The sequence below is a fragment of the Tachysurus vachellii genome, chromosome 12 (assembly GCF_030014155.1).
Source record: "Tachysurus vachellii isolate PV-2020 chromosome 12, HZAU_Pvac_v1, whole genome shotgun sequence".
Lineage (NCBI taxonomy): Eukaryota > Metazoa > Chordata > Actinopteri > Siluriformes > Bagridae > Tachysurus > Tachysurus vachellii.
Window position 1 is genome coordinate 4,900,933 of NC_083471.1, and position 19,616 is coordinate 4,920,548.

Sequence of the window (19,616 nt, forward strand, 5' to 3'; positions counted from 1 at the left end):
CTAGCTCTCTGTTACAGAACCTGTACACTATGATGCACCTTTATGGCATGAGTTATTGGAGTTATTTATTTACAGTGAAGTGCAGACACACTGATGCTGGAGATTATAGCCTGATGAGTTAGTGTTTATCTCCTCAGACAGTAAACTTTACAGTCAGTGTTGAAGATAACGTAGACATTTGCATATTTGTTCTAAATGTTTATTTAAAGCTCTAATGTTTTTGTGCCTGTCTCATGTCATTGCCAGTGAAGCCCAGCACGCGTTGGCCATTTCCCAGCTACCCAACAGAACCAACTATTTAATCATGAGTTCAGTGCCACCTCAAGGAGTGGTAGTTCAGGGACGGCTGTTTCAGCACACGCATCTCCCCTCTTCTGTTAGAAAGCCAGTCCAAAGGTACAGCACAACACATCCTGTATCCTCTATCTCTCTCTCTCTCTCTCTCTCGCTCTCTCTCTGTCTCTTACTCTCACTTTCTCTCTTTTTCTTTCTCTCTCTCTTACTCTCACTTTCTCTCTCTCTCTCTCTCTCTCTCTCTCTCTCTCTCTTACTCTCTTTTTCTTTCTCTTACTCTCGCACTTTCCCTCTCGCTCTCTCTCTCTCATAAAATGTAAGATATAAGGAATCACCCCTCTCTCACTCTCTCTCTCTCACTCTCTCTCTCTGTATCTCTCTGTCTCTGTCGCTCTCTCTGTCTCTCTCTCTGTCTCTGTGTGTGTGTGTGTGTGTGTGCTCTTTCCACCAAAGCCTTATTTGATTGTCTCGAACATGACCACAGCTCTCATAGAAAGTCATTACATGCGTGTCTTCACTCGTAGGACTTTAAAAGAAGAATCATGTGCTTGTAATTTAAAAAAAAAAGAAAAAAACAACAAAATCCAGTATTTTGGCCTCAAAAAACACGTACAAATCTAGTCAGCATCCTGGAGTGAGTGTCTCGTGAAATCCTGATTCACTGATGTGTGAAATAAATGAACGCTTGTGATACATAATCAGGATTTTTTTTTTCACTCTTTAATTTTATTTATTTATTATTTTTGTAAGCTCTGTCATTCACTGCCTTTAATTGTTGTAATATTCATGTACGCATGTACTTTCTCCCACTTTAAAGCAACCTTGACTTGAAAGAAAGGTGAGTCTCGTGTCGTACGCTGTTTGTCGAGCTTGCAACGTCAGTGTCGTCTTTTCCTGGCTCTTTAGCATGTGCTTTAGCTATTAGCCAGCTTTTAAACGGACCATTTTTTGTCCGTCTCCCGCAGTCTGAATCGAATGATTTGTGTATGGAAATGTACACAGTAATAGTTTGCACGCTCCAGCGACCCTTTATTAACACGCCATGCATGTTTATAACCAGATGGCCTGAATTCCTAAAACAAGCTCTTATATTTGCGTGTTTATTAAAGTGCATTAATTTTTTTTTTTTTTTTTATATCGTGACTTTCAAAATGTTTTTCTTTCATTAGCCTACACTCATTACACAGCACTGACAAAGTAAAAGCCGAATTCTTGAAATGTTTGCAAAAGTATAAAAAAGGAGCTGCGCTGTATGTGATTTTAAATGTTTCCTCACAGATCTGACTTCACCACCCAGAGAGCCGAGCTCGACAAAATCATTCTCACCTGCCCAGAGCTCTCAGGTAAGCGTTAATGCTGAATTTTTAAATAGGACAATTTATTTAAACAAAGCAATAAAAAAAAAAAAAAAAAACAGTGGACTTTTGGTTACTGCATCAGAAAGTATGTAATTTTCAGTATTTATGTATATATATATATATATATAATTTCTTTTTTATTTTTTTGTCATCTAATTATTTTTCAGTACACATTATGATCAGATTTTTTTAAAAATGTCTATTAAAACAAGGTTACAGTTTACCGAGGTTTATTTTAACATGTTAATTCCTTTATAAGATATAATGATATAAAGTAAATAAGCAGACTGGTGCTCTCTGTGTGCACGAGGACGCAATTTCAAAATTACACGCGAAAGCCATTTCAAGTCATATCAGATCACCAGGATGCCAAATTACAGCAGTAAGACCCGTTCACCGCTTCATATAAAACGCTTTAATAAGGTTTTCTTCCAGCTGGTTGTACCCGTGGTCCAGTCTGCTGGAGACAAATCCTGCCACGAATCCTGCCTCGTCTCTGTAGCCATTCGATTCGCCGTTTCAGATGGGAGGAGTGTCTCCATTTTAGCTCCGTTTTTCAGGAAGTAATGTTTCCTGGCAGCGGAAGCTTAGGTGCTCAATCAGGGCTCAAGGACGACGTGACGTTTGAGCCAGATGCCGCTGCTTTTATTTCCTCTGAACCCTCTCAGTAATTCATATCAACCTACTGACTTTTGTTCTCATTAAAGGGTAAATGATAACAAACGGTTTCCACCCTAGAAAACCGGCTTTACAATACAGCACTTCTCCCCAACACACACAACTACACACACGTCTGTTCTTCCTCCCTTCATTTAGTCTTCGTGTTTGATGAGAACGGCCTGTGCTTCTCAGACACACGGTACACGACTGAGAGAATAAAGAAAAGAACAGAGTGTTTGTGCGCTACGTAAGACCGCACAGCCTGTGGGGATGCGTGTGTGCGCAAAACGAGTCCGAGCTCTACGGCGGTGTGTGTCAGCGTATATCCAGAGCGGATCATTGGCCTCTGATTAATCTGCGTCTCCTGTGAGGGACAGGAACGAGAGGAGCGGAGCTAGAAAAAGAAAAAAGGGAGTATCTCAGTCCTTGGGTGATTTTAAAAGATACAGCCTGTTCCCTTGGCAATGTGTGAATAGAACACAAATGGTCTAGACACGGGCAGTTGGATAACCTTTCGAAGCAGTGAGTCACGACGGATGGTTTCAGACCGTTCGCCTCCTACCGCGCCTCATTTTCAGCATGTTAGACGCACAGGATTATGTGTAAACGGCTGATTTAAGAACCTGTATGTCTGTCTTTTTTTTTTTTTTTTCTCTTTTTCTTTCTTCCCTCTCTCTCCTCTTTTGCCCACTATTAAACTTGCGGTACATGCAGTGTACCAATTACTCTTTAGAGAATGATACGGAGGGAAGAAAACATTAGCGTTTTGTACAACGGGTTAACCTTGATTTAGGGAAATGGCTTTCTTCCCTACAGTGCTCTGGAAGAGCGTGGAGCCTGCTTAATATTCTGATACCGTGACAGATTTGGCACTAGGAGCAAGCCAGCAATATACCCCTTACAGAGAGAGAGAGGAAAAATAATGTAACGTATTTCCTTTGGCAAACTGAGTAAACACTCAAAGGCTGTGTCATCACGTGTTTCTGATTTTATTAACCTTCATGCTGCCAGTTGTGAGAATTATTAGGCAGATGTATATAGAAAATGGGGGGAAAAGTAATATTTTCTAATTTGCCTTCTTATTAGATAGTAGGCTGGTGTCCTTAACCTAAACCGTGTCTGTCATTTTCTATTTATAGAACCTGGCTCATAGCATTATTTATTTTTTTTCCCTCTTGCTCTCTGTCCTTCAGACTCGGAGACTCCGAACATAAAGAGATGCGTCCAGTCGAAGAGGCGGCCGATGTTCGAAAGCATCGGCACGGCAGAGGTAAGGAGCGTTTAAATCAGGTCACAGTGTACGGTGATGGAAGTCGAGCAGGTCACTGAGGATTTAGTGCTGAAGGGAAATTTCAATAAACCAGACATTCATGTGTGTCTAGGCAATGAATTAATAATAATAATTATAATAATAATAAATGGCTGCAGCAGCGGTACATTGTGTGATTGTGAATGTGACCATGTTTAAGTTCAGCTCTACCAGACAGGTTATGTTCTGCACAAACTTTTGTCCATGTTCCTTTCTGAAATGCCCCAAAAGTGAAATTTCCCAAAAAAAAAACCCACATCAAATCTTACTGCTCAGACATGGCCAGGATTCAGATTCTGACAGGATTCCAACAGTTTTCTCTTGCTTAAAAAAAAGAAATAAGTAAGAAAATCTAATGTCTTAGCAGAGACAGTGTCTTCACTACTGAACTCCTTCAATATTCCTTTCCCCTCCGTGTCTCTGACAGTCGTTGCAGCCGGACGAGTACTTCACCGTATGCGGAAAGTGCGGCCAGCGAAGCGAAGACCACACGAAATGTGAAAGCTGCGGGAACCAGCTGCCCGCTGAAGTGCCCCTTCTGCCTGCCGTCCCCTCCACACCTGCCCCTCGAGTGCCTGAACGCTCCCTTCCCTCTCCTGGCTCTCCTAGCATCACTCAGCTCAGCAAGAGCTTCTACGGCGCGACATCAGGGTCACGCGCTACTCACGCCGAAATGGCCATGAACCCACCAGCACGCATTAACCGCGGAGGTCTGCTGCTCCCTCACAACGGCGCTAAGCTAATCATGGGGAAGAGGCAGCCTCTCGCCAAGCAGCACGAACTCAACGACCCAAGTGAGTGCTGTTTATTCAACAGCACTGTGTCCATTAGACCGGAGTCATTAACTGGTCAATCAGTACATCATTATATTGGAGATTCTTCCGAACACTAAAACAAAACATAAACACTATCATCAAAACGAATCGTGTTTATATCAAATCTAAAAATCTCTAGAAAGCCCCACGATGCATCTGCAACTGACATACTGTGTTTATTTACAGTCGTGCTGTCCAGCGACGAAGACGACGAGGCCGACAGTTCCAGCACGGGCAGCGTGAACCGGTTGGACAGCGTCTCTCCGAGGCCCGCTGACTCCGCCCACTCCTCGCCGGCACCTTCCTGCGGCAGAGTGGAAGCGGCCGTTAAAGAAGTCACAGACCACGAAGAGCACGCATGCGAATTTTTTACTGACATGGACCACAGGAACACGGTGCCCAGAAGGAACCGCTTAAAAGATCCGGTAAAGACTCGCTCACTTAACGCCGCGTTTTGTCCACTTTCGCGCAAGATCGTGCTCGTTAGCCGGTGTATATAATAATCATTTTTATTATGGAGGATGTTTTCCTCTTTGTACTTTGCATGTGTAGAGTGTTGATCATCTTTGAGTCCGTTTTGTTTAATATTCCAGCAGTTTCGAAACCCCTTGTGCGAAGACCCGTCTCCGTTGAAGAAGCGGAAATTGGGCCAGACGGAGAAGTTGGAGAGCATTATTCTGGAGTGCAGGAGCGTACGGATAGGAACTCTTCGCAGGATGGTCACCAAACCCGTCATCGTAAGATTAACACAACACGTATAATGTGAAACGTACCACACAAATGAAACCCTGATGTATATAATCACTAATTATTTATTCTTGCCCTGTGTTTGCTCAAACTCCGCACGTAGCTCACAGCACGACACCCTGGGTAGAGAAATCTACAGCAAACACACCCATTTATGTCTCTATATGCAATCTAGTTTGTTTATATTGTATAAATGTTAAGACAATGAAGGGGTAAAATCTCAGCTAAGATGTGGCTCATTTATATATTTATTTGTTCATTTATTTTGGCAGTAAGACAGACGTTCGCTGTAGCATAAAGAGACCGAGAGTAAGACATGAAATAGCAGCACGTGCTTATTTCTCTCTTTCTTCTGTCTTTCCTGTCTTTCTCACAGTTCACAGTAGAATACATACAGCTCGAGACCGAAGGTAAGCGATTGGGAAACGGAGGTCATTCCTTTGGAAAGAGTTGCTAGTTATAAATATTAGATGTGTTTAAAAAAAAAAAGGTTAATTCTTTATTATGGGGTGTGTTTTGATTCTGGCCAAATAGGAAATAAAACAGTGTTTTTGTTTTTTTTTGTTGTTGTTGTTTTGCACTTTAACCGTTATGAGAAATTCACGTGTACAGGTCAGGAGATCGACGTGATGGAGAAAGTGCGCCTCAGGTCGTCGGAGCTGACGAGCTGCGAGTGGTGCAGCGTCCGGAAGCTGCCTGTCCTCTTTTTCCAGACCGGCGACAGCGAGTGTCAGCGCCTGCGCACACAGCTCAAGATGTCCCAAGAGAGCGGCGGCCTGTGGTACGACTGCAGCAGTGAAAGTGAGCGTCTCATTTCAGCTACACAAAGTGCTTCCTGGATTCATTATGCAGCTTCAGGGCAGCAAACGCCTTCATCATGTCCATAAATATTTTTTGAATACATGTTGAGACATGTTCAGTATTTCTACACACACGATGATAACGAATTACGTCCAGCGTTAAACACGCAGTCTGCGTGATATAAAATTAGGAGCCGTTTGTTACCCGTGATGAGTTTAATAGCTTGTAAAAGAAACCCGTTAGTAAGTTTTGACACGAACATGTTAATAGAAGGTGTTAACAATTTATATATATATATTTTTTTTCTTCCCTACAGACTTGGATGAGAAATACATAGTGTTGATTTTTGAGAACGGCCTGTCGATGCAAGAACAGATGATTTTAGAAGACATCCTGGTCGAGATCGCCCGAAACAACAAGCTCACAAACTTCCCTGCTAGACTGACCTTCGACCAAGCCAACGTTAGACTGGTTCAATATAACAAAGCGTCAAAAGAGAAGGAAAAGGTGCGTGTTTGTATTTAATATAGGCAGCTTTATGTCCTTTTACTACTGACACTTTATTAGGAACATGTGCAGGAGGGAGGGAGGGATTTTCTGAATGGGTTTGAGATCTTAGCAAATCTTTGTAATTGAACGCTGAGACATTCTGGGAAAAGACACGCAGCGTTAGAATTATTTTCCGAACCTAATTAGTAAAGACTCATCCATCTGTTTTACAGAATAGGTTTGTTTTTTTTTTGTTGTTTTGTAAGATTTCTTCATACAGTATAGAAAAGATTTCTGGTGACATATTCTCTAGTCTTGTCCCCAGGCAAAAGCGCAGAAAGCCAAACCGGGTTCGTCCCCTCCGACACCCACCACGACAACAGCAAATGCCTCCGTCAACACGGCGACAGCAACCGCAGCCACGGCGAGCACGGTAACAGCGACCCCAGCTGCGTCGACGGAGACGACGGTCCAGACCCGATTTTCTGCTCACCTCCACGGGATCTTCGATGAAGACGACGACGAGGATATGGCAGAGCTGCAGCCTACGTTCACAGGCCCCATCATCAAGTATGAAAGAATGTTCCACTCTGCTCATTTCTTTAAATTCAGAAGAACTTGTTTAAAATCTTTACATCAGCTACATGCGTTGCCTGTCCTGCAAACATAATAAGCTTTAGGGTTTTTAAACTGGTGTATAACGGGTTTTTTTATTCCCCTCTCCCCTCTCTTCCAGGTTAATCGTGTATCCCCCTCCTCCAGCTAAAGGTGGAATCTCTGTGACGAATGAAGACCTTCACTGTTTAAACGACGGAGAGTTTCTGAACGACGTCATCATAGACTTTTATTTAAAGTGAGTGTTTTATTGTAATAAACAGTCTTATCTAAAACTATAACTTTTTCTACTGTAAGTTTATAAGGCTGGGGGATTCAGAGCTTCTCAAATGGTTCAAACCGTGACCTTATTTTCATGGTGTTTTGTTTTGAGAGATGGGAAAAGTCTATCTTTAAATAACATGAGGCCGGATATCGGGACCACGAACCTTATTACGCACTCGTCAGCGCTTTTAAGATCCTTTAATACCATTGCTGGAAATAAAGGAGCACTTACAGGATGAAAAAGATCTCACACTGGGTTTTTACAGATATCTCTTTATGGAGAAGTTGAAAAAGGACGACGCATGCAGAAGTCACGTTTTTAGCTCCTTCTTCTACAAGAGACTCAACCAGAGAGAAAGGAGAAGTGCACCGGACACAACAAACCTACCGTAAGGTCTACCGTCTCAGGTCATGCGTGATTTGGAGCTCTGGTCCAACCCAAGCATTAATCCAAGTGTCTGTTGTAATTCTTCCTAGGATACAGAAGAGGAAGCACAATCGGGTAAAAACATGGACACGACACGTGGACCTTTTTCAGAAGGACTTCATCTTCGTTCCCATCAACGAGTCGTAAGCCGTCGTTTGCTTAATCAAGTTAAATGGTGTGATACGGTGTAAAGTTGATCATTTGATAAACTCCCTGAGACAATATTAATATTAATGAAACAATTACTTACCTAGAGCCGTATCAGCAGTTATATCTACAGAAACCCACCATTTTTAGTTATTTCTATATATATTCTCATATATGGAGCATCATCCATGCTAGTTACTATAGAAACAACAAAGGCAACAAAATAAAACTGACATTAGTCAGCATTCCTGTTAAAAGTGCTGTTGGAAAGGAAATAAAACCCTGATTATTCCCCGTCTCCATTTCCCTCATTGTTTCTCCTCTTTCTTACGAGCAGAGCACACTGGTATCTCGCAGTGATCTGCTTCCCAGGTCTAGAGGGACCCTGTGTGGAACCCAATCCTCATTATCAGCCCCAGACCCAGTCTCAAGCCCAGGCGTCGTCCCCATCCAAGTTAGGGAGCGCCGCGTTAAACGACGGAGGCACGGAGGAGCCTTCGCCTCACACGGAGCCGCTCTCCTTCAATCCGGAGGACGTTAATACAGAAGCTGAAGGACAGGACACGAGCCACTCGAGTGTATCTTCCTGCCCACGCCGAGCCCCAGAGCACAGCTGCACCACTCGCAGAGAAAGGGTCAACGGACAGGTTCAGTCTCATTACACAGGTGTGTTACAGAAGAATCGGAATTTCTTGACAAAAGTTTTTACTGTTTAAGAAGTGACACTTTTTTTTAAATGTATTTATTTATTTATTTTTAAAGATGCTCTGCAACGAATCAGTGTGTGTTATAGCAGTGAAGATCCTGGCACCTTCTCTGATGACCAAAGCTCCTCTCATGTAAGTGGATTCTTGTCTCATTTGCGTAAATATTATTGCATTCCACTCAAACATCCATTCTAAGGCACAGAGCACAATGTGGATTAATTCCCTGAAGCGCATTATTTTCATACAAACACCCAGTGTTGACTTTGGTAATCCACTTGCACTACATTGTTTTACCACATTGCAACGTTTAAGTCATTAATAAACGAGCTGTTATTCAGCTATCGAACGCTGTTTCATTTTAAAAATCTGTAACCGACATCTCCGAAAAGTGCAGACGCAGTTTGTGACTATCTTTATGTAGTGTGTATAGTTTATAAGCTTCGTGTCTCACCGTTCGTATCGTCGCTCTTTTCAGGACGAGTGCAGCGAAGACGGAGCCCTGGGGGACGACACTGCGACGTCAGAGAGCCTGGAGTGGGCATCTAAACCCACCATCTGCAAACAGTGAGTACGCCGACCGAACACAGGAACTGCATCGTGTTAATGTCAGCGTACAGTGTTGTAGATACACTAAAACACCTCCACATGTAAAACATGCTTGATCAGTCTCACTAGCAAACTACTCATGAGGCTGATTTTATTAGCGGAGATGATAAAACGAAAAAGAAAATTAAACAGGAAGCAAACGAAACCGCTGACTAAACTCAGTGATACTTAGGCCATACTCTTCTGTATAAAATTGAGCTATATTAAAGGGCAAATGTTTTTTTTTGTGATTTGTACAATGACTTTGTATCGCCACTAGGGGGCAGCATAACTAACATGGAGTGAGGATCAAAAGCCAGAGACGCATCGAAAATCATAGGATTAATAGAAACTCTGGAATCTTTAAAACAACAAAATGAAATGTCTGATTCAAGATTTTGTACTTTTCAATCGAGACTAAAGATCAGCTTTCTTCGAGTCAGGTTTCTTTACACGAAAAAAAAGGGGGACGTGTACGAGCGCGAAGACGTTCTGAAATTGCAAATATTTGAAAAATAAAAAAATAACATTCTATATTTAAGCTGCCACTGATTTATTCGTAATCGAAAAGCCTTTACTTAAATTAGAAACCAAAGCAAATTTGTCAGTAGTTTTAGTACCGTGTCAGACTGTTGAACTGTAGCAGTGGAGATGTGAGAAGATATCAGAAGTTATCATCCTTCTGAAGATCCCACAAGGGTTAATTATTGTGATGTGGTCCTCTCTCAGACCGTGTATCCTCATCATGGACTCATTGCGAGGCCCTGCCAGATCTACAGTGGTGAAGACATTGCGAGAGTAGGTTACTGCTTTACACTTTGTGTTCAATTTCTGTATAAACAAATGCAAAGAAGAATAAAACGGTAGTGGAGATGAACATTTTCATAGTGGATATTTGACTGCATCCTTTGCGTGTGTGTGTGTGTGTGTGTGTGTGTGTGTGTGTGTCTCCAGGTATCTGGAGGTAGAGTGGGAAGTGAAGAAAAGCACTCATAGGAGCTTTGGGAAGGACTTGATGAAGGGCTCAAGTCCGCGGGTGCCGCAACAGGACAATTTCAGCGACTGTGGCGTCTATGTGCTGCAATACGTCGAGAGCTTCTTTGAGGTACAGCGAGACATAAACCATGTCATATTGGACAATAACAGTGTGACAGATCAGCATTATGTTTTGAAGGTAGTTTTGTAACTGAAAGCCTATTTTTCAGTAGCACTGGCAAGATATTGATTAGGTTGAGGACACCGAGCTGAACCCTGACCGGTAAGGAAATGTACCATGCAGATGAAGGGGAAGAGCTTCATTGTGACCAAGTGTTTCTAAACCCTGCATGCTGGGAGCATTGCCAAGGGACTGGACACATCAATACAGCGAATATTCATTCATTTATTTATTTATTTATTTATTTTTCAAACAAACTCACTGATGCTGACAGATTTGAATAAGGAAGATTAAGGCATAGAGAATGTTTTCTGTAACTTGTAGCCAAATTAACCATCATCTGACCAATCAGAATGGAGGAGCGTGTATTTTAGGACTCTCACTCGTTCAGTGAAGCCAGGTTAAAAAAGGAGGCTTGCGATTTATTTGTGAGCATCGCTCTCAGAAAGTACAGAGCTCCATTCGCTATATATAAACTTCAGAAAATTAGCCTATTGTAACAGGAAAGAACCGCAAGCTAAGGATTTAGAGTGCGAATACTGAATCTGTCTAAATATCTTGTCTAAATATAGATTTCTCTCCTTTTTTCTCTTTTTCAAAGAACCCTGTGCCAAGCTTCCATCTCCCTATGAATTTATTGGACTGGTTCCCACAGCAACGGATGAAGACAAAACGCGACGAAATCAAGGAGCTCATTCTAAAGATCCAGTCCCAACAACAGCTGGACAGGGAGAACTCTGGGCAGGATCTGGACGTCGGAGAGGTCTGCGAGGACCTGGACATTGGAGACGCCTTAGAGTCAGCCGACCTCATCCCACCAATCAGTTAATGAAAAAACCAGCCCCATGCTGCTATAGCTCTTGTTATGAAACGGTCCTGTTGGTGCCGCCCCAATCCCTCCCTTTCCCAAACCCCCATGACACTGACAGCTAACCGGGGGACTCGTCATGATCGTACGCTGCTGGACGACTCCTCCGTAACAACAACTGTTTCCTTTTTTGTTGTTTTTTTTTTTTTTTTTTTTTTTAATTTTATTTCTCTTTCCTTAACAAAAGAGCAAGAAGACTTCATTTGTATTAAAGAAAACATGTATATATGCTGAACAGTTTTTTTGTTTGTTTGTTTTTTGCTGACTTGTGAATTTGACCTCTCATGATTTTTGTCTCACTGTTTAGAGTTTAAAACATTCATTTGTTGACGTCATGAAGGGCACAAACAGCCCTGACCTCTCCACAAAGCCCAAACAGTAACTGTTTAACGTCCTGTTCTGTCTGTACTTCATATGCGCTTTTTACCACAGAAGGTACAACAGTTTGTTGTTTGTAGGCTAATTATCCAAATACATCTGGATATTTTTTTGTTTGTTTGTTTTTTTTTAAAGCAAAAAAAAAAATTTAAAAAAAAAATAGCTTCTCTCATGGCATTAAATCGTTGCTAGTCAGTGCCTGTCAGAGCTTTATACAATGTTACCACATGTAAGTGGACCTCATTTTCAATATTAAAACTATTTGAGATGCAAGAGTGCACATCTGCCTTAGTTCACACAAATATAAGCGTTTGAAATGGAGGGTCATGAGTGCTCTTTTCTATTCTTTACTGGTCTGCAATAAATATAATATAATTACATAATAAAGTGAGTAAAATCGATAGTAATGGACGACGGGAACTTCTGTTTATTTTTCTGTAAATGCGTCACACTGGATCCTAAATACTCGTACGTTAATGACTGTATTGCGTCATACTTGTGTCCGTATGTGGTTTATTATTAAATTACTTGGTATTCAATTAACAATCTTCTGTAACTTGCTCTTATAGTTATGAGTGTATACATAAGTTTACACTGTATATGTTCAGGTCTGGTCAACAAAATTTCTTGTGAAAGACACGTTTATTTTATTATAGAGATATGTGACAAATTAATGGAAACAAAACTGTTTCGGTTGCCTTTTTCGGTCGGTAGAAATATATATATATATATATAAATATATATATATATATATATATATATATATATATATATATATATATATATATATATATATATTTTTTTTTTTGGCATGGTTTGATTCAGTTGTCCCATTCAAGCTAAGCATCAATGCAAACTACAAAATTATTCTGATTGTGCAACTCTTTCTATCCTGGTGGAAGTGGTACCTTTCTGAATGACCCAGACCTCCATATACATGGCCCGAAGGCTCGCTGTATACTTTTACAGGTCATTCACCGTCATCATTCACTGTATATATTAGGCAGCAAGTGAACACTTAGTTCACACTTAGTGAACACAAGCATAAGGATCTGAGAAATTGAGGGTTACGTGACTGGGTCTTTTGGAGGTGTTCCTGAGGTGTAGTGGTTTAGAACCTACTAAAAGTGGAAAACCTTAGAACTACTGACCGTGTCATGGGCACACAAGCCTCAATCATGTGCTTGGAAAGCAAAGCTTAGCTCATCTGGTCCAATCCCACATAAAAGAGCTACCTCTAACACAAATTGCAAAAGTAAATGTGTTTATTGCTTACCTAGCGAAAACATAGCAACAGGATGCACTATGGGAAGAAGGCAAGCTGACCGATACGATGTAATGCTCTGGGCTGTGTGATATTCCGCTGGGAATCCTTGAGTCCTGGAATTCATGTGGATGTTACTTTGGTATGCTTCACCTACCTAAACGTTGCTGTACATCTACCAAGTTCATGGCAACGGTATTCCCTTATTCCAGTGTCCTCTTTCAGCAGGATAATGCTTCCTGCCAAACCGCAAACATTGTTCAGGAACATGACAAAGACTTTCAAAGTGCCTCCAAATTCCTCAGATCTCAATCGTATCAAGTGTCTGGGGGACGTCCTGGACTAGACCAATCTATAGAGGTCTCACCTCAGAACGTGCAGGACATAAAGGATTTGCTGCCAGATTCCACAGCAAACCTTCATATAACCCTCATCTTTAGGAGTCTATCGTGCTTTGGTGGGTCAGAGCCGTTTTGGTGGCAAAAGGTGGACCTACTCAACATTAGGCAGGTGGTTTATGAGCTAAAGTAAATTGAAGCTGTTCTGTTGGCTCGTTGTGGCCAGTTTGTATATTTTTAATAGACAAATCTCCTTCCAGAGTTGTTTTTTTCCCCCATTAGATCATCAATTTGCCAGTTGTCTAGCATGTGGACTACTCAAACATGAGCTTCACAGCTCCGGGGTCCAAAGTGTGATGTTTAGATTTCTTAATTGCGTGCAATTTTATAGCTTATTCAGTTTTATCTCTTCTCATATATGGTCTGAATGGGTTTCCACCAATTTCTTTGTACTTCTCAAAAGCCTACCGGACTTTCCATGCTCAGTTTTGCTGGAATAAGCCGTTACTGAAGATGAACGAAAAGAGTAGACTTTTATTTTAGCTTCAGTAATGGGGTAAAAACATCCATACAACATCAGATCAGGCCCTTGTTTTGACCTCTGGCTGAAATATGGATATAGATTTAGATCCATAGTGAGCAATCCAAAAAAAATGCACATGGAAAGGAAAAACTCCCTGAGATATAAAGAGGAAACATCGAGAAGAACCAGATTCAATAGTGAACTTCTGGGTGATGCTGGATAGTGAGATTTTAAATCATTACTCTTTACAGCTCTTTAATAATCAAGTCAAAAATTGTTCTGATGTTCAGTATGAGTAAATGATTCCAGCAGCAGTTTTCAGGTGTAAATCTACAATATTTCAGGTAAAATTATTATAAATAAGGGTGTGACTTGGACGTGGTGAGGTAGAAAAAAAAAACTCAAAGCTTTACTGCTACTCGTGTCCAGCTTTTAAGCATCATAATAGACAGGATCTCCAGTGCAAACATGCTAAAAGCTTTAAATGGATCAATGGGATCCATAAACCTGTGGTTAAATGTCAAGCACACTCATTTTTATGCCTGCTAGTGAACATATCTGGTCTCGTTCGTCAGAGTTTCCATCAGAGGTCACAAAGTGCTGTTTGCGCAGCTTGTGTCACAACACCGTTGTGACCGGTTTAAGATGAATTGACACTAATTACCTTTGGAGCATTATCTAAACAATGGAACTTTCTCTTCTCTCTATTTTCTTCTCTCTTTTGTTTACAAACGGCTAAAGGGAAGTTCTCGTTTAAGGAAATATAGACTGGACAGCAGGTGAAATCTAATAGCAGATGCAAAGCTCCTCATATCTTATCAAACATTTTTGGTATCTATTGTTGACTGCTTAAAAATGTTTAAAAGCAGATTTTGAAGAAATGAGGCTGGACCTGATTTCTTTCTAGCTCAGACTGTAGATTCATCAGTGTCCGTCGTGTCAGACGATCGGTGTCAGAACTAGGGCAGTTACAGGTATACTTTTTTTTTAAGTTAGCTCTGTAGTTAATTATAAACAATAGATTGTGAGTTCACGATTCAGGACCACAAGAGAACAAATGTTGGGCTTTTAAGCAAGACTACATGTAATGCAGGTAGAAACCACAATTTTGGGACAAACAGTAATTTTTTGTCCACTTAGGACCATCGCATTATCTGAAAGTTAAGTTAAAAGAAGTCTTTAAGCTCTGTCCAGTTGGCACAATGGCTGCAGGCTGACATGAGTGGAACCCGAGGTAGAAGTTTGAGGTTTTGTGCGTTCTGAGATATTTTCTTCTATTTTCGGCTTTTCTCGTCAGCCACAGCGAATCATCGGTTTCCATCATTCTCTATCCTCGGCATCCCTTTACTCTCGCACCAATTAACTTCATGTCCTCTTTTACCACATCCATGTATCTTCTCATGGACCTCCCTCTTGACCTGCACCTTCTGAGATATATATATATATGTATGTGTGTGTGTGTGTGTGTGTGTATATATACGTATATATACTAAAACTTAGGTTCAAATGTAAAACCACAGTATGATATATATGATATATTTATATTAGATTAACCTGCATATAAAAGATTAAGGAAGAAACAAAAAACTTTGGAGTCCAATACACCTGCTGAGACAGGTCCAGTCTTGCAGCGTGCGATTACGTCACAGACGCTCTGACCACTCCGATTGGCTAATGATAATCCGTGACATCACTCCGCCCACAATCGTGGACAAATTGTTGCCAGATTGGTTGAATTTAATTTTTGAAATCCGTTTATTTTATTTCATTTTTTTTTACATTCTGACTCAAATCGGATGCGAATATTTTTCACTAGTGGTTGTTCATTGACTTTACAAGTTTACTTGGTGTTTTGGGTTTTATCGAGAACTACGAGTGGTGAGAATAGCGTGAGGATTATTTTGCGTCACCTGGCAACCCGTGAATCGGGTTCATTGTGGGAGTCGAACAGAGAGAGAGAGAGAGAGAGAGAGAGAGAGAGTCTGCAGGTCGGGACATCTGTGTGTGTGCTGTAACTCCCATGTAAATTGACACACAGTCATTAGGGAATATACGAGGTGAGTTCACACTGACAGGTGAGTCATTTATGTGTTGTTGTTGTTGGGAAAGTGCGCTAGATGCTAATGGAGGCTGTCAGAACGCAGGAAACCGCTGGTACTGTTTAGTCCTCCGTTTCTTTCCTACACTTATTTATATGGCATTTGTCTAGATGTGTAATGTTCTACTTTAAATCAAGCAGAAATCCTTGTTCCTACACGACGAGTCTGTGCTGCTTACTGAACTAATTCTCCAACACAAACACTACGTCTACATGTATGTGAGTGTTTATAAACACTACATCTATATGTATGTGAGTGTTTATAAACACTACATCTACATGTATGTGAGTGTTTATAAACACTACATCTACATGTATGTGAGTGTTTATAAACACTACATCTACATGTATGTGAGTGTTTATAAACACTACATCTACATGTATGTGAGTGTTTATAAACACTACCTCTACATGTATGTGAGTGTTTATAAACACTACATCTACATGTATGTGAGTGTTTATAAACACTACATCTACATGTATGTGAGTGTTTATAAACACTACATCTACATGTATGTGAGTGTTTATAAACACTACATCTACATGTATGTGAGTGTTTATAAACACTACCTCTATATGTATGTGAGTGTTTATAAACACTACTTCTACATGTATGTGAGTGTTTATAAACACTACATCTACATGTATGTGAGTGTTTATAAACACTACGTCTACATGTATGTGAGTGTTTATAAACACTGCGCCTACATGTATGTGAGTGTTTATAAACACTGCGCCTACATGTATGTGAGTGTTTATAAACACTGCGCCTACATGTATGTGAGTGTTTATAAACACTACATCTACATGTATGTGAGTGTTTATAAACACTACATCTACATGTATGTGAGTGTTTATAAACACTACATCTACATGTATGTGAGTGTTTATAAACACACATCTACATGTATGTGAGTGTTTATAAACACTGCGCCTACATGTATGTGAGTGTTTATAAACACTGCGCCTACATGTATGTGAGTGTTTATAAACACTACATCTACATGTATGTGAGTGTTTATAAACACTACATCTACATGTATGTGAGTGTTTATAAACACTACATCTACATGTATGTGAGTGTTTATAAACACTGCATCTACATGTATGTGAGTGTTTATAAACACTACCTCTATATGTATGTGAGTGTTTATAAACACTACTTCTACATGTATGTGAGTGTTTATAAACACTACATCTACATGTATGTGAGTGTTTATAAACACTACCTCTATATGTATGTGAGTGTTTATAAACACTACTTCTACATGTATGTGAGTGTTTATAAACACTACATCTACATGTATGTGAGTGTTTATAAACACTGCGCCTACATGTATGTGAGTGTTTATAAACACTGCGCCTACATGTATGTGAGTGTTTATAAACACTGCGCCTACATGTATGTGAGTGTTTATAAACACTACGTCTACATGTATGTGAGTGTTTATAAACACTGCGCCTACATGTATGTGAGTGTTTATAAACACTGCGCCTACATGTATGTGAGTGTTTATAAACACTACTTCTACATGTATGTGAGTGTTTATAAACACTACATCTACATGTATGTGAGTGTTTATAAACACTACATCTACATGTATGTGAGTGTTTATAAACACTACATCTATATGTATGTGAGTGTTTATAAACACTACATCTATATGTATGTGAGTGTTTATAAACACTACATCTATATGTATGTGAGTGTTTATAAACACTACATCTATATGTATGTGAGTGTTTATAAACACTACGTCTACATGTATGTGAGTGTTTATAAACACTACGTCTACATGTATGTGAGTGTTTATAAACACTACATCTACATGTATGTGAGTGTTTATAAACACTACATCTACATGTATGTGAGTGTTTATAAACACTACATCTACATGTATGTGAGTGTTTATAAACACTACACACAAGTGGCATGCACACGCTTTTATAAACACACTTAGAGACTCATGAGACATCCTGTCTTGTCTTGTGTCTTGTCTTGTCCTGTCTTGCCTTGGCTTGTCCTGTCCTGTCCCGTCTTGTCTTGTCATGTCCTGTCTCATCATGTCCTTTGTCTTGTCTTGTCTTGTCCTGTCCTGTCCTGTCCTGTGTCTTATCCTGTCCTGTCTTGTTCCACTCAACACACCTAGTCCAACGCACCAGGTACCTGGTCAGGTGTGTGGATAGTAGAGGAAAAGTACTATGTGACACTTTGAGGACACGTGGATAACCAGGTCAAAGGTCAGAAAGGTCTGATCTCTATGTCTAATGTGACTGATGTCTTTACATTATCATCCCTTCATTATGCAGTCACAGTGATGTCTCTTGGCAGAATTTTACAGTGCACATGCAGGTATACGTTAATGATCGATCTACAGTAGGCACACAAATCACTTCTCGATCTGTGTATGAGCGCCGGTGTGAAACTTCTTCCGAAGCTCGTTCCACTACACATTTTACAATAATTGCACATTCCTTGTCATAAACCTCCAACATATTGATCCATAAGTATGATTCTGTGATCTACAGATATTATAACAACTTGTATACTCATTTTTTTGTACCATGTTGGAAATCACCTTTGGTTATGGATTCTGTATGATCCTGATGAGGACAAAGATAAAGGATGAACGGTTCCTGGCTAGACAAAAGGCGAGAACCTCTGATTTAACTCTTTCTGTATCATGTCTCACTCCACAGTAGTGGTTAATATGAAGCTTATACGATTTTAGACGTTTGCTTTAAGCATTTGTAGTGTTTCATAAGTAGGACAATATTAACATAGAAACGGTTAGTTTTCTGCTCTCTGAAATGTCCCAAGCAGCTAAAATGTCTTCAACCACTAAAATTCTGTGTCAGGATATCCAACAGTGGGAAAAACACACATCTCAAACTGAAATCCAACAGAGTCCTGACTCATTTTAGATCAAACTTCCATCCAGAAAATGATTTGTTTCTGCTCTGACGGTGGAATGGCCCTTTAGTGTACTGGTGAAAATGTGAAAAGTTTTAAAGAGCCTTGGGTTTGGTCCTTTCCAAATTTAGAGCCTTAAGGATTGATCGAATTCTCTCAATGTCAGTAGCGTTGGTCACACCGAAAGTCTCTTCCCAGTAGCTGAATGTCTTGCTAAGGTTTAGTAATTGCTGGTGCTAGTCGTTTACTATGAAGCGCAATGAGGAAATGATCATTAACCATTCGGCTCTGGGTGATGGTGTTCATTCCCAGGCTTACCCTTTGCCCTGACTGTTTATATGAGTGCACTGACTCTGAACTGCATTTCTTGTGCTATTTAACGAACACCAACGAGATATTATCCTGCATTACTAAGCAAAATTTACAAGGTAGCTAACGTGCGGTAATAAGTTTGCTGTTTCCTGTGTCATAAATCTAGCGTTTAAATTATATATTTATATTTAGTGCTCCTGGACAAAATGCTGGATGAAGGGATAGTGTTCGAGCCTGTGCTTTGCCTTCTAAAGAACTGGGTGTGTCGCTTTGACATGTCTTGTGTGAGACGACACACCTAGAGGTGCTGTTCTTAAGGTTTTGTGACTCACATGTTAAGAGGTTTAAAAGCCGGTTGTCATTCTTTTGGTTTTAGCATCACTGTATGTTTATCATAAGGGTTGTTCATCCAGATTTAAGCTAATTGTTCTGATTGCGTACATTTTATTAGCGTAAGGATTAGCAAAGAAATTCCACTTCTTGTTTCTTCTATATGTCATTCATAGGTAATAACAATGAATTGTTTATATCTTGGTTCCTGACTAAA

General features: G+C 40.3%; 2 protein-coding genes across 10 annotated transcripts in view; both read left to right on the forward strand.

Annotated features, from left to right (window-relative positions):
* Positions 1–12,166, forward strand: part of senp6a (SUMO specific peptidase 6a) — an 18,250-nt gene extending 6,084 nt beyond the window's left edge. For 3 of the 7 annotated variants that reach the window (XM_060882982.1, XM_060882986.1, XM_060882989.1), the window contains 20 exons: positions 247–396; positions 1,112–1,132; positions 1,573–1,637; positions 3,506–3,582; positions 4,049–4,415; positions 4,623–4,861; positions 5,030–5,173; positions 5,560–5,593; positions 5,796–5,984; positions 6,301–6,491; positions 6,787–7,043; positions 7,210–7,326; positions 7,619–7,741; positions 7,830–7,922; positions 8,264–8,592; positions 8,689–8,765; positions 9,109–9,197; positions 9,948–10,016; positions 10,173–10,323; positions 10,976–12,166. In XM_060882982.1, the coding sequence (XP_060738965.1) occupies positions 247–396; positions 1,112–1,132; positions 1,573–1,637; positions 3,506–3,582; positions 4,049–4,415; positions 4,623–4,861; positions 5,030–5,173; positions 5,560–5,593; positions 5,796–5,984; positions 6,301–6,491; positions 6,787–7,043; positions 7,210–7,326; positions 7,619–7,741; positions 7,830–7,922; positions 8,264–8,592; positions 8,689–8,765; positions 9,109–9,197; positions 9,948–10,016; positions 10,173–10,323; positions 10,976–11,203 (3,010 nt within the window). In that variant the 3' untranslated portion in view covers positions 11,204–12,166. The remainder of the gene's footprint in view (positions 1–246; positions 397–1,111; positions 1,133–1,572; positions 1,638–3,505; positions 3,583–4,048; positions 4,416–4,622; positions 4,862–5,029; positions 5,174–5,559; positions 5,594–5,795; positions 5,985–6,300; positions 6,492–6,786; positions 7,044–7,209; positions 7,327–7,618; positions 7,742–7,829; positions 7,923–8,263; positions 8,593–8,688; positions 8,766–9,108; positions 9,198–9,947; positions 10,017–10,172; positions 10,324–10,975) is intronic. The other 4 variants (XM_060882985.1, XM_060882984.1, XM_060882987.1 and 1 more) reach the window with 4 other exon arrangements.
* Positions 12,167–15,664: 3,498 nt separating this feature from the next.
* Positions 15,665–19,616, forward strand: part of myo6a (myosin VIa) — a 90,458-nt gene continuing 86,506 nt past the window's right edge. For 2 of the 3 annotated variants that reach the window (XM_060882616.1, XM_060882618.1), the window contains exon 1: positions 15,665–15,802. The gene's annotated coding sequence lies outside the window, so the exon portion shown is untranslated. Of the gene's footprint in view, positions 15,821–19,616 lie in introns of all 3 variants that reach the window. The other variant, XM_060882617.1, reaches the window with a different exon arrangement.